General features: G+C 40.8%; 1 protein-coding gene across 1 annotated transcript in view; it reads right to left on the bottom strand.

Annotated features, from left to right (window-relative positions):
• LOC132568264 (cohesin subunit SA-2-like) overlaps window positions 1-13,352 on the bottom strand; it is a 68,383-nt gene that overhangs the window by 7,350 nt on the left and 47,681 nt on the right. Inside the window, exons 18-28 of the mRNA XM_060233893.1 lie at window positions 13,260-13,352; window positions 13,083-13,172; window positions 11,142-11,345; window positions 8,564-8,599; window positions 7,763-7,839; window positions 5,598-5,685; window positions 5,239-5,319; window positions 4,519-4,611; window positions 1,824-1,989; window positions 1,316-1,467; window positions 642-743 (exon numbers count right to left, since the gene is read on the bottom strand). Of these exons, the coding sequence (XP_060089876.1) occupies window positions 642-743; window positions 1,316-1,467; window positions 1,824-1,989; window positions 4,519-4,611; window positions 5,239-5,319; window positions 5,598-5,685; window positions 7,763-7,839; window positions 8,564-8,599; window positions 11,142-11,345; window positions 13,083-13,172; window positions 13,260-13,352 (1,182 nt within the window). The remainder of the gene's footprint in view (window positions 1-641; window positions 744-1,315; window positions 1,468-1,823; window positions 1,990-4,518; window positions 4,612-5,238; window positions 5,320-5,597; window positions 5,686-7,762; window positions 7,840-8,563; window positions 8,600-11,141; window positions 11,346-13,082; window positions 13,173-13,259) is intronic.

The following is a 13,352-nucleotide window of genomic DNA, read 5'->3' as shown; positions in this document are numbered from 1 at the left end:
CTGAATCTGGACTATGCCATGACACAATAATGTTCTTCTGACACCCTCCCATGACTCCACACAGAAAATTATTAGAATCTACTTTTTTATGTGAAGGGATATGTTGTTGTCATTTGTAGGAGCAGTCTGTCATATAAGCCACCACCTGTAGTCAGAAATGATACAGCACAGGCCTCGTGAGGACCAAATAGCACGTTTCTTGGCAGAACAATGACTACATGTCTCTTACCACAGCCAATAGTAATATAGTGGGGGGGTGGATTTCTATCATGGAAATAGAGTGGGGAGTTCCCGCTACTCCAAAAATGGTTTTTCTGGGGCTGGGGAAATGGAAAGGAACACAAAAAACCTCTATGGCCCTTGTACAGGCTTGGGGGGGGGGGGGATGTGTTTTGTTTTCAATGAAAACAATGATAATTCTGTACCTGACACCACATTCCATGTGAACAAAACACAAACAGCCAGGCAAAAAAAATATCCAAGCCACAGCAACAAATTATGTATTTGCATGGGGGTGAGGGGGAAGAATCAGAATTCCATTTTGTGGCTAAACATAAAATACTTTTATACCCATATAACTGTAACAAGGTTCCTTAGAAAGACAAAAGCACAGCTGGAGTTGCCCACTCTAACATTCTTACCTGCTGTAAACAGAGGATCAATGTCTTTGCACTTTGAATTTTGTCATTGTGCCTGGTTCGGCTCAAGGTTTCTTTAATAATATCTCCAAAATCATTGTAAGCCTGTTCAAGCGGAGGGGAGAAAAGGTCACGAGACAGCAATACCGTGTAACACAAAATTCAAACCCTATGCTTTGTAACAAACAAGTAATACAATATTTATGGCTAGTTATAAGGGACTATGGTACTGAGGTAGTTTCTAACAATCTTATTCATGGCATTGGTAACAGAGGCACGGCATTAAAGTGGCATTTGCATTTTATTTGACAATATGCAAAGTGATTATTAATGATGTGACTTCTGCAGCATAGGAGTGGTTGTGCTGAGTTCCACACAGCTCAATATTGTTGCCCATGTTACCTAAAAATCTATGGAACATGACTAAGATTGTCTTCAGCTTTGGATTGGGCATTTATTAATATGCTGATGACACCCAGTTAAACACCACATTAAATAAGCCTCCAGGAGCAGCTGTGTGTTCAATACACAATCTAGTCCTCCGTACCAATCACAAGACATGTACAAGATATAATTGAGTATTCATAAGGCTGAATGGTTGTGTGTACAATCACTTATCCCATAGAATTCAATTTTATAGCATTTGGAAGACTTCATGAGAAGGATTATTAATTTACCTTCATATAATGCTTATAAATTTCAGCAGCTGCAGTCATCTCAATAACATTATGGATGATTAACTTGCAATAAGCTGCAAGGAGGCATCGCTTCATGTGCAAAATATCTAGTTTTTGACCATCCGTTTTCCTCTCCTCTTCTTCTGCCAAGTCTATAGTAAGAATTTTGGTATGGGTCACATTAATGTGTCATTTCAAAATATAATATAACTTTCACCAGAAAAAAAAACAGGATTCAGAAGCCATACCACTTGAACTCCTTTTTTTTGCTTTTTGAGATCGCAAGTGTCATGACAGTGCTAACAACCCACTAGCTACTTCCAACAACACAGAACAATAAAAACAGGAGCAAATGAATGCAGAGGGGGCTCTTATGCATCAACAGCTGGGAGACTAGCCACATTTATATACTGCTTGATGGGGAGGCAAGTGATCAGTGTTATGAATTGCAGAAAACAGCCATCAGCAGCAAAGTATAGCTACTTTCCTGTTGAAAAATATTGCTAACCTTTGTCTTTGTCTTCTTCCTCTGTGAAAATGTGATCCTGAATGAACAGGAGCATTTTGGACTGAAGAATCTCACTGGGAAAATATTCTAGTAGCCCAAGAGTTCCATCATCACCTGTATCTTGATGACTCACAATCATCAGAAAGTCACAAAGTACCATAAAAGCCTACAACGACAGGCAACAAAAAGAACTGAGACATTTCGGACAATATGAACATAATGATGGCAATATTTCTCCCCCATGCTATCCACTACAAGATAGTTTTCTTCCTGATTTCCTGGGATCACCATCTCCAGAAAGCCAAAAGACTTCTCTTGCTAAGTCTCTCTGTCTGTGGAAAGTGCCATCAAGCTGCATCCTACTTATGGTGACCCCACGGGGTTTTTAAGGTAAGAGATAAACAGAGGTGGTTAGTTATTGTGTGCCTCTGCATAGAGACTCTGGTATTCCTTGGTGGTCGCCTATCCAAATATGAACCAAGGCCAACTCTGCTTAGTTGACCAGGCTAGCCTGGGACATTCAGGTCAGGACTTGCTAAGTTTAGTCCATTGTGAATACATGAAGCTGCCTTATAGTGAATGAGACCTTTTGTCCATCTAAGTCACAACTGCCTACCCAGACAGGCAGCAGCTTTCCAGGGTTTTAGGTAGAAGTCTTTCTGTGTGGAACATGGTTCATATGATTAGACTTTCTAAAGAGCACACTGTAGGAAGATTTGTATGATTCAACTGTCTTTTAGCTTATGCAAATTCTCTTGAAAGGCACCACAATCCAATATCATGAAACAAAATTACTGTGTCCTGCCCTCCCAAGTTATTTAAAACTCCCTTTTAAAATGGATAGGTTTGCAGCACTGGGCTCTTAACTCAGTCTCTGATGGTACACCCTCACAGACTTCATGCCTCACAAGGCACATTACGATTCCCCCCAATAAGGCCTTTTTTTTTTTAACCTTAGTGATCCACAGGTGCTGGAGTGTTCTGCTTGTGCTTATTATTCAAAGTACTGAAGAAGAGGAATGAGAATTTTCTAGAAGGAAAGCTAGCACAAATTCCTGCTTCCAGACTGTAACTTTTAGCTGATACACAGGAACTAGCTCTTCCTAGTTCCATTACCGGTACAAATGTGAAAGGCTGAACTATCCCTTTGTTCTTTTTGCATTTCTGAAACACTACGACTAAGACAACTAAACTCAAACAAACTAAATGTGTAGAGATGTGCATAAAGATAACTGAAATGTATACAGGCAAGTTAAATTACCTCTCTACATTAACAACAAATCCTGAACAGAGGGAGATGACAAACAAAATGAAAGAAGAATACAACCTATTAAAAGTGATCCGCAGAGATAAAGAAGAAAACTGATCTTCACTATTTTGCTTTGACAGACACAAAAATCATCTATCGGCCATTCTTCACTGAATTTTAATTCAGATGAACATTTTATAACCCTGACCATTTTCTCCCTCTGTCTTCGCTGGTCAATAACACAGAGACAAGCTGGAATTCCAGTAGCGCAGAGATACTCAACTGATTCACACTTCAAGACAGTTAGTCAGGCCCACAGCTAACCAGGGGCCCACGGGGTCTGGCCCCCTGACAGTTTGGGGGGGGGCCTCACCCCCAGACTGCCCTTCTCCCTCCTGCACAATTTAAATCATATGGGAGGGGCACCCAGGAGCAGCCACTGCCTCTCCCATGCTATTTTAAGGGTCCACAAATCAGCTGATTGGTGGGGTCCAAATCATGAAAAAGGGGTGGCAGGAGCAGCCACCAGCCTCCTGCATGATTTAAAGGGCCCCTTCCCCCTACAGCCCCCTCCCCCGTGACCCCTAGCTACGGGGCTGCAGTTAGTATGTTTGTCATATTTCCACTGGTAGCAGAAACAAAGCATGAAGGATAATATGCATCTTCAGACACACAACAGATACATCCCAGGGACACATGACTCCCAAATGCATGTGCGTCGGGTCTTTAAACACCCAAGTTTGAATTCCCACTGTGCCATGAAAGTTCATTGGGTGAGTTTGGGCCAATCACATTCTCTCAACCTCAGGGTTGTTGTAAGAATAAAATGGATAGAGAACAATACTGGAAATGCTCTAGGCCCCCACTGAGGAGAAAAGTGTGATATAAATAGCTTAATCCCAGGAACTGGGGCATGAGAGTGTTTGTAATTAAGTTATATTCATGTTTTCTTCCTTATTGTCATGCTTCCCCCGCCCCCTCCACACACAGCAATCCAGTTTCTGTGCTCAATAAAGACTGAGGCTGAGTCCACATGCGCAGCAGAATAAGGTCGCAGAAAAGGCTATACCATTTTAGATTTCAGACAAGTCTACCATTTTCAACTGAGATGCTCACATTCAAAAAAAAAGAATGCAAATTAAAAGTTAGCATACTAGGAAGAAAGATCCTAGCCCAGCTTTTTACTTTTTGTGCTGGTTTTCTATTTGTAGGGTTTGTTGTTGCTGTTGCATATGATCCCACCCCCACCAGCAGTCTGAAGTGGTTCACTCCTTTCTACCATCTCAGCATACTACTCCCTGATTCCACTGCATATTATAGAGCATGTCACTTAGTTTCCCAAAGTATGCCTTTTTCGTGTGTGTACTCTTGTCTACATTATCCTTAAGACAAGACAGAATATAAGTCTGAACAAAAAAGTAAAATTAAAGTTTGCAAAATTCTTACCTTCTCACGAACATCTCTGTTGCTGTGGCTGAAGTAGCATGAACAAATATGGCAATAATGTCTCAAATGTGTTTGCAGAACAAAGAGGTTTTCCTTTAAAAGGTGAGAGGGGAAAGAATCATATAATTGCACAGAGTACCTCCCTGAATACTTAAAATAACTATTATTCTTAGTAAATGTAACAGTGAGAATAACACACAGTAAGCCTCCACAAATGAAGAAAAAGGCTGGAGGGAGATCTCTGTAAAACCAAATGAAACAGCACAATTTCATTCCACTGCCCACCCGCCCCATCCTTGAATTCCATGTTCTCACCCTCTCCCTTGAGAATAGATTTTGCTTCCTATAGGGATGAGGTCTAGGAGCCTAACAGTTTACTATTGGTCTGAACATGCTATTACTAACATCAGACTGGTCCATGAGAAAGCTTCTACCATCTAGATCCCAGATGAGAAGACTGGTTTTTCATGTCTCACCAGGACCTGACAGAAAATAGGCAACCATGTTTTTTTCCCACAGATCAAACACCTTCTGGGGACTGAGGTTATAGTAAGATGTAAAAGACCTTGCTTCACATGATGCAGTCTGATTCCTTCCTTCCAATATTAGTCACTCATGTGCTACTGCAAACTCTGCAGCTTTTGAAACTCCAAAGCTGGTCAACAACAGATCTGAACACAAAGGAGGCTTGACAAAGCATTTTAAGCATCTAGAGCTAACCTTGAAAGACAGCTTCTTTGCCACAGAAGCTAGCTGCCAGAGAAGTGCAAAATAAGCACATTGTAGAGCAGGCAAAATAATCTGTGAAACAAAAACAAAGAGTTATCATACAATTATATCAAAATGTGAATCAAAGAGGTTTAGTATGCTGGGAGTAAACCTCCCAGCAAAAAGAAGACATTATGCACATACAGCTAAACGTGGTCTCTGTCACTGTATTAAGAATCTGTTTCAGTGAAAACTTGTATGAAATTCTGCCTAATAACATGTAAAATAGTAATTAATTTTTAGGATGCTTGAAACAAAGATTGTTTTGAAAAGTAGAAATACTTTCTGGTTTAAAATAGTATTACAGTTACCTGAACAGATAAGCAGCTGTGTTCAGTCTCAAATACAAGAAGTTCAGACATCTTGTCATAGAGATTCCATTTGGAGAGATCATGGGCACTAAAGTCCAAAAGGAAAGGAAGCATCACTATGGAGACTTTCAAGTGGTCATGGCAAAAGAGACTTCCAAGAAAAGAAAGAAAAGACATTCCACACAAGTAAACAGAAGTTGGTTTTGTTTGGGTTTTTGTTGGAGGGGTGTTACCAAGGTTTGTTGGGTTTTGTTGGAGAGGTGTTACCAAGTCTCTTTTAATATTAAAAGTCTATATGAGAGATTTCATTGATTACAAGTGATAGGAATATTGTCAATTCACAGCAGAATCCCTACCAGTCTAATTCTAAAACATTAAAATGCGGGCAGAAGTCTTTTTCTAGTTTGCTATCTCCACAATTCTAACAGAATATTTCCTAAAACACTGCAAGCTAGTTTTGAAGAACCTGCCATGAATAGAGTACACACTGTGCACCAGCTCAATAAGTGGGATGGTACATGAATGAACATATGATTGTCAGAAAGCCACACATTAGCCTATGCCATTTCCATCCCCACTTCCAATGAAACCGCAGCACTAGTCCCAATTCAACCCATGTCACTTGTGTATGAACAGAAAGGAGAAGAACAGATGGAGACCAGCCATGCCACATGGTCCCAGTCTTTACAGACTCTTGTCTCCTGCTTCTAGCGATAGATACCAAAACAGAAGTGTCGGAAACACCTGTGCAGTCTAGCTCTTGATCCTGAAAATAAATACCATACTAGAAATATAGAAAGGAAAAAATTACTTTTCTTGTCCTTACTTTGGGGACATTTAGAAGAAGAGTTGGTTTTTATACCCTACTCTTCAGCTACCCAAAGGAGTCTCAGAATGGCTTACAATAGCCTTTCCTTTCTCTTCCCACAACAGGCACCTTGTGAGGTAGGTGGGGATGAGAGAGTTCTGAAAGAACTGTGACTGACCCAAGGTCACCCAGCTGGCTGCATGTGGAAAAGTGGAGAATCAAACCCAGTTCTCCAGATTAGAGTCCACCACTCTTATCCCCTACACCACGCTGGCTCTCATCTTCCAAACCCTGTCCATTTCTTCTGTGTATTCCAACTATGTCCCAAAGGTCATTTAAAAATTTATATTATTTACAGTCCAACTTTTTCGCTGAGATTGTAGGATAATACATATAGTATCAGACAGCGTACACTACAGAATGGTATAGTCCCCAGTCCCTTTCCACTATAGTTCAGCCACATTATCTGTACAAGAATACACTCCTGAATAATTCAGTTTTGCAGAATTTCCCAGGAATGGCAGTCTTCCTGTCCTCATCCCACATGACATTCTACTACAGAGAATTCACATGTACGAGCAGTTGCTGATCTTGCCCTTTTGCAGGATGGCACCTGCAGAAAGCCCTACTCAGATGAGCAAAGTTGTTATGGTGGAGCATAGGAGGAGCGGCAGTCCTGCAAATATGAGGTCCAAGGCCATGAAGGGCTTTGTATATGATAGTCAATACCTTGAATAGAACCCAGCAACTAACGGGGTGAGAAAAGAATGAAGTAATATTCATGTTCTGTCTAGCTCCTGATAACAGCCGAGCTGCAGCATTCCACACGAGCTGAAGTCTCTGACCTTGAGGGGAGACCTCTTGCAGCAGTTTACACTACAGTGTCACTATGAGGTGGATCCCAGTAGCCAGATTATCCAAGTTAAGGTAGGGGGCCATTTCTAGACCAAACTGAGCTGGAAGCAGGGTTGACAGGTCCAAGCATTGCGCTGACAGTGAAGTTCTTTATAAGAAAATGTGTAACTAATATTCATTGCCCACTAACAACCTTTTCCCAAGTATTTCAGATTAAATGGAATTAAAGTTCTACCAGCATCTGTTCATTATGACCATAATGAAATCAGTCTTTCAAGACTTCTGGTTTATAGCCATTTAGGCTTATATTTGCAAAGGCATCTGAATAAAAAAAAAATCTCAAGTTGCTGTATTTTTCTGTTTCATCCAACGATTTCACATTTTAATGTAGTATATTATTATTTAGTTTTTGTTTTATCTATAAAACAACATAATTCTAACAGAGTTTGTACCACATTAGGTTAGGAATGAAAGTTAGTAAGCATCATAAAAGATATCTCACTTATGAAAAGCAGTTATTCTTCTCAAAGTGGAGCATACACATTGAATTCTTTCTTCTTCTGCACAGAGACCTTCTCCCTAAATCACAGTACAAATGATAGAAGAGAAAATACTAAGCTGAGTTTGAGCAACTCTCTGTCTTGGTGGCAAGAATGCACTAAGTACTTAAGCATGAGAGCCATTTTAAGGCCACATTTGAAACACTGAGGCAAGACACATAGGACGGGTTTCTCTCTGGCAAAGGGTGGCAATGGTTGTTGTTGCCTAGATGCAGGAAGCGGACCCTGTTCCAGGTGCCTAAAGGGCATGAGCTGCCATCATGTAAATAGCCTCTTGCAATCTGTTTGATCCCCATGCTGTGCTGCTTCTGCATTACTTTTACTCATTTGAAATTGTTAATTTTTACAGCTATGCTGTATAAACAGTAGTTGCCCAACTGCATGGAAGACCCCTTCCTAGGGGCAGCACAGAGAGAAGTCAGGTGCTTAGACCCTGGCATTGACTGTGCATTGCTATCCTACCAACCAAGGTCTGGGTAGACTGAATGCACACAACAGCAGAGATTCCTCACTGGTGCATATCAGATTGTGGGGTGTGACTGCATCCTGCCTTCTCCAGGATCATTTGAGAAGGGAGCTCAGAAAGAGCTGTGGCTTTGTTCTTATGTTTCATTGTGCATAGTTTTGGAAAAGGGTCAGAGATCCTGTTCTAATCTGCTTCTAACCCTTCTAATTCAGCACCTGAATTCATACAGCAGCAGCAATACCCACATAACCATGAGCAAAGATTTCTGCACACTTACCTGTGAAGTAGATGATTTGGTGCTGGGATGAGAGCACTGGAAGGAAAAGTAAGTTTTAGAAGGAGGATACAACTTTCAAAATGTTTGAAAACACCTCTTTACACAATGTTGCTCTGAGCTTCTGCCTATCTCCCAGTGCAGAAGTTGTAGTGCTTGCAGTGGTTAATGTCTCAGATCAGGACCCAAATTCAGATCTCTGCTGAGGCTCAAAGCGCAAATCTTCACTTTCCCTCAATCTAATCTACCTCACAGGGTAACTAGATCCAAGTGGGCAGCCATGTTGGTCTGAAGCAGTTGAACAAAGCAGGACTCAAGTGGCACCTTTAAGACCAACCAATTTTTATTTAGAACGTAAGCTTTCGTGTGCTCTTAAGCACACTTCATCAGACAAGGAATCCAGCAAACAAAGCCACACGTAGCTGAGCAGAGCCATACATAGCTGGTAGGCAATGGCAATCTGCCTACCAGCTATGTATGGCTCTGCTTAGCTATGTATGGCTTTGCTCACTGTGTTGGATTCCTCCTCTGATGAAGTGTGTTTAAGAGCACACGAAAGCTTACATTATAAATAAAAATTGGTTGGTCTTAAAGGTACCACTTGACTCCTGCTTTGTTCACAGGATAACTGCTATGGTAGAATAAAGGATGGAATAAAGCACAGACCACCCTGAACTCCCTGGTCAGAGATTCTGGTCAGTGTCCCAAAGCATGCAAAAATAAAAGATAAGGCAAATTCTGAAACTTAAGTCCTATAAATAAAGAAGATTGGTTAGTTTTCCCAGTTTGCATAATACAGTTGTGCGTAAAACAAGGTTGCTTTTGGTAGAATTTGGCTGATGTCCCTGAATAAACTAGCTTAGATTGGTGCGGAATCATCCGTTACCAAAATAAATGTGGGCTAATTTTGCCTACTACATTTACTGTACTTCAGATGTCAATAAACCCTATCAGCATGAACTCTTGTATGATGGAATGACATCTGTTAGCAATGGCACAGTTGATCAACTGTTGTTGAACTGAGTCTTTAGGCTATTCATACTTCCAACAGCTGCTCTTGTATTCTTAGAACAACGAAAACCTTTTCAAGTATTTCTGTAGCCCCTACACACAGACACACACACACACTGAATGATGGGAAAACTACTATTAAGATATAAAAGCTTTACAAGATGTTTTTTAAAATAGCCTCCAGCTGCAAAATTTTAAAAGCCGTGGAGGAGAAAGGTTTCTTACTGGCCCCAGTACCAGGGGGAGGGGGGAATGTTTTATCTACAAAATAATATGCACTTTAAATTAACTTTCTGACTGTATCTCAGATAAATACTGTCATCAGTTTAGAATGCAGTCTTCAAGCAGGCTGGCAGTAGAATATGAAATGTGAATGAGAATATTAAACACCCAGAAATCATACTATACTTTGTAGAAGACAAATTACATTTTATTATTTTCTTATCCTTCTGTTCTACCAAAGCATAGTTTTCAGTACCTAAAGCAGAAAACCAAGAACGTTCTATAACAGGAACAGTATTGATGCAGGGTTTTAAAACACAGAGATATACATATATAACAATCATTAATCTTTGGACCACTGAACCCATGATAAATTCCCAATACTGATTTCACTCCTACAAAGGAAATAAGTTATATTCCATATATAAACCAGCACATAAGTCCATTTTATAGTGTGTGAGCACATTCCTCACACAGCTGCCAAATGTAATCCAGACAAACAACCTTCAGAAGTTCCAAGATGGCAAGACAGTTTGCATCTCAGTCCTCCTCTGAGCAACTCATCCATAATTCTAGTTCCTGATGTGTTTAGCAGGAACTAAGGGAGAAACAGCAAACATATCTTTACTGCACCAGCTGCCAGTACTATGAGACAATGCAAGGGACAAGCAGGATCCTCGGGTTGCAGTAATAGCAAACCCATGACATTGTGACTGTGTACAGTGTATCAGCATGTGCATAAATGTGTGCGTGTAGCAAATATACATATACTCTTAAAACGGTTCCCCTATATGCCTGAAGCACCTTTTATTTGTTTTTATCCTGCTTTTTTCCCCACTGGGGATCCAAAGTGGCTTACAACATCCTTATTGCTTCTTCTATTTCATCCTCACAATAATACCCCTTTGAGCTAGATTAGGCTGAGAGTCCAAGGTAACCCAATACACTTCCATGACAGAGTGGTATTATGTGCCAGATCCTAGCCCAACACTCTAACCACTATACCAGGGGTGGTCAAACTTCCTTAACATAAGAATAAACATCAGATGTTTGATAGCCACAAGACATGAACATCAGATGTTTGAGAGCGGGCAGACAGGCAGGAAAGCAAATAGATGGGGAGAGGGAGAAGTGGAAAGAAAGCAACTTTAAATGCATTCTCCAAACTGCCAAGTACATTTTGGGCACCCCTGCACTATACCATGTTGGTTATCTACTCTTTAGTTCCACTCATTCAAAATGTGCATCTCAAATTTACCACTCCCCCAGAAAACAAAAACCCTTTTACTTAAATTTTACTTCAGAAAATTATTTTTTTTCTCATTACAGCTGCAGACCTCATGCATACCTCACTTAAAAACGATTCCAAGAGCTGATTTAGTTTGTCCACCAATTCATCCACTAGCTGAGTTTTCGCAAGAGCCACTTTGTTATATATGGGATGTTCTTCATTGCAAAGAATACAGTACAGCCTGGAACATGCCTCCAGGACATCCATGTCACTGTGGTCCATTACAACGGCTTTCACCTCTCTTAGCAATGCATCCAAGTGCTACGAAGAAGGCAAAACTGTCATGAGTGCCACAGTAGTGTGATCCCAGGTACAAATCTTCACTAACCTATTTTGCAGCAAGAATGGTGAAATGTTGTCATATGGTCTTAGGTCACATGCACACACACAAAATTTCTATGCCACCACATGAACACACATGCAGGAAACAGTCCCAAAGAAAAGGTGGTACCCCTCAGGAAGAGGCCATCTATGCACAGGCACAGATGGTCCTCATATCTGTTCTGCAAGCAGATCAGCACAGGCTGACAACTGCTGTTATGTAGCTGAATCAGCATGCCCAAGACCAGTCCCATGTCACTCGACCTTGCATGAGTATGCTCCTAGGGATCTGGTGGGCTATAAATCTGAACAGTTAAAATTAAAGCATGAATGACAGATTCAGGACAGCTTCATCCCTCTTCTACATGAGCACTGCCATCAGCTTGACAGGTCCTATCTTGAACTTTGGCCAAACATTCTCCAATAACAAGTCTGAAGAGAAAGGCCAATTTCAGATGAAATTCAGGCATTCTCCTTTTTTTACTGGTGCAAAGCCCTATGCTGCTTTACAGAAAAGTTAGACACTAAGGACAGAAGCAATATATTGTGGGGCCTTGCAGAATTCTGCTGGTAGTGACGGCAATATTTGCTCTAGGCATCCTGACAAATAAGAGGAAAAAGAAATATGGATCCAAGAGAAAAGGTCCAAGCATCTGGTTCTAGCTTCTAACATGAACCTCTTCCACTGACACACCACACATATATGGAGGGTCTCATTCCAAACTTTAATCATTGGGGGGGGGGGGTATATTTTATTTCTGAAATGACATAGACAGGCCATATTACACCAATAGTCATTACCACAATATCACTGGGGTTCCATTTTTCTCTCTTACTGGAGCCTTGTCCAGAGCTGTGACTCCATATATTCTTAAACATCAATACGCACAAAACTAGTACTCAGTGGCTCAATGAGAAAGGTGAGAGAGCACTTTTTGGTGACTTCCATTTAACCACATATTTTATCTACAAGGAACTCAAGACGGTGTATTCATGAGATACCCACCCAGTCCACTGACCCGGGCCAGACCTACTGGGCGTCAGCACAGTTGCTGTATCAGGGTTGCTAACTGCCTGGAGAGAAAAAAAGCTGTGTCCCTTTGACAGGTTTAATGGGATGTTATTTACCAGGTGATGTTACTTATCGCCATGCCATGAAAAGCTTCCCCATAGCCACACATTAAGCCTGTATTACAGTGGCAGGACATTTTTCTCCATGGCTACTGGCAACTCTACTTCAGACCTGCATCCTAGGCCTCTTGAGGACCACTTTCTGTAATAAAGTAATTTTTCTTACAAAGCGTTACTGTGTTGCTCTGTCGGAGAATGGTTAGATTCAAGTCCATTAGCACCTTAGAGACCAACAAGATGTTTTGAGTATTAGCTTTCAAGAGTCAATGATCCCTTCATCAGGTACCTGACAAAGGGAGCATTATTGACTCTTGAAAGTTTATACCCTCAAAATCTTGTCGGTGTCTAAACTGATATTGGGCTTGAAGATAATAGTTTTTCTCGTTTAGTCTCTCTTGTTTACCAAAATCAAATTGTTCTCAAATGTCAGGGTACACCATTGCATTTCTCATAAAACTTCTACCATCCTCTTAGCATACAAATTCGTATTCTCTCTCCATCTCTCTCTCTCTCACACACACACACACAAACTTCACCTTACTTCACCTTTTCCAGAGGTCCAGTACCATACAAATCTAGGTAAAAATACTGTGGGATTTGCAGGAGGTTTGTCAGTTTTTCTGCATCTTCTGAATACTGCAAAGGAAAAACAGGAAATAAGCAAACTGCTGAAATTCAAATGAAAGATTCAATATGCTTTCCCTCAAATGGCTGCTAGTTTACCTTTGCCAAGAGTTGAGGAAGCACCACAATGAAATGTTCAGTAATTTTAATACTATCTTCCACTTGCATCTTCTTCTCTTTGGTGGTCAGGAT

The sequence above is a fragment of the Heteronotia binoei genome, chromosome 3, assembly GCF_032191835.1.
Source record: "Heteronotia binoei isolate CCM8104 ecotype False Entrance Well chromosome 3, APGP_CSIRO_Hbin_v1, whole genome shotgun sequence".
Classification (NCBI taxonomy): Eukaryota; Metazoa; Chordata; class Lepidosauria; order Squamata; family Gekkonidae; genus Heteronotia; species Heteronotia binoei.
This window is presented reverse-complemented; position numbering and strand designations above follow the sequence as displayed.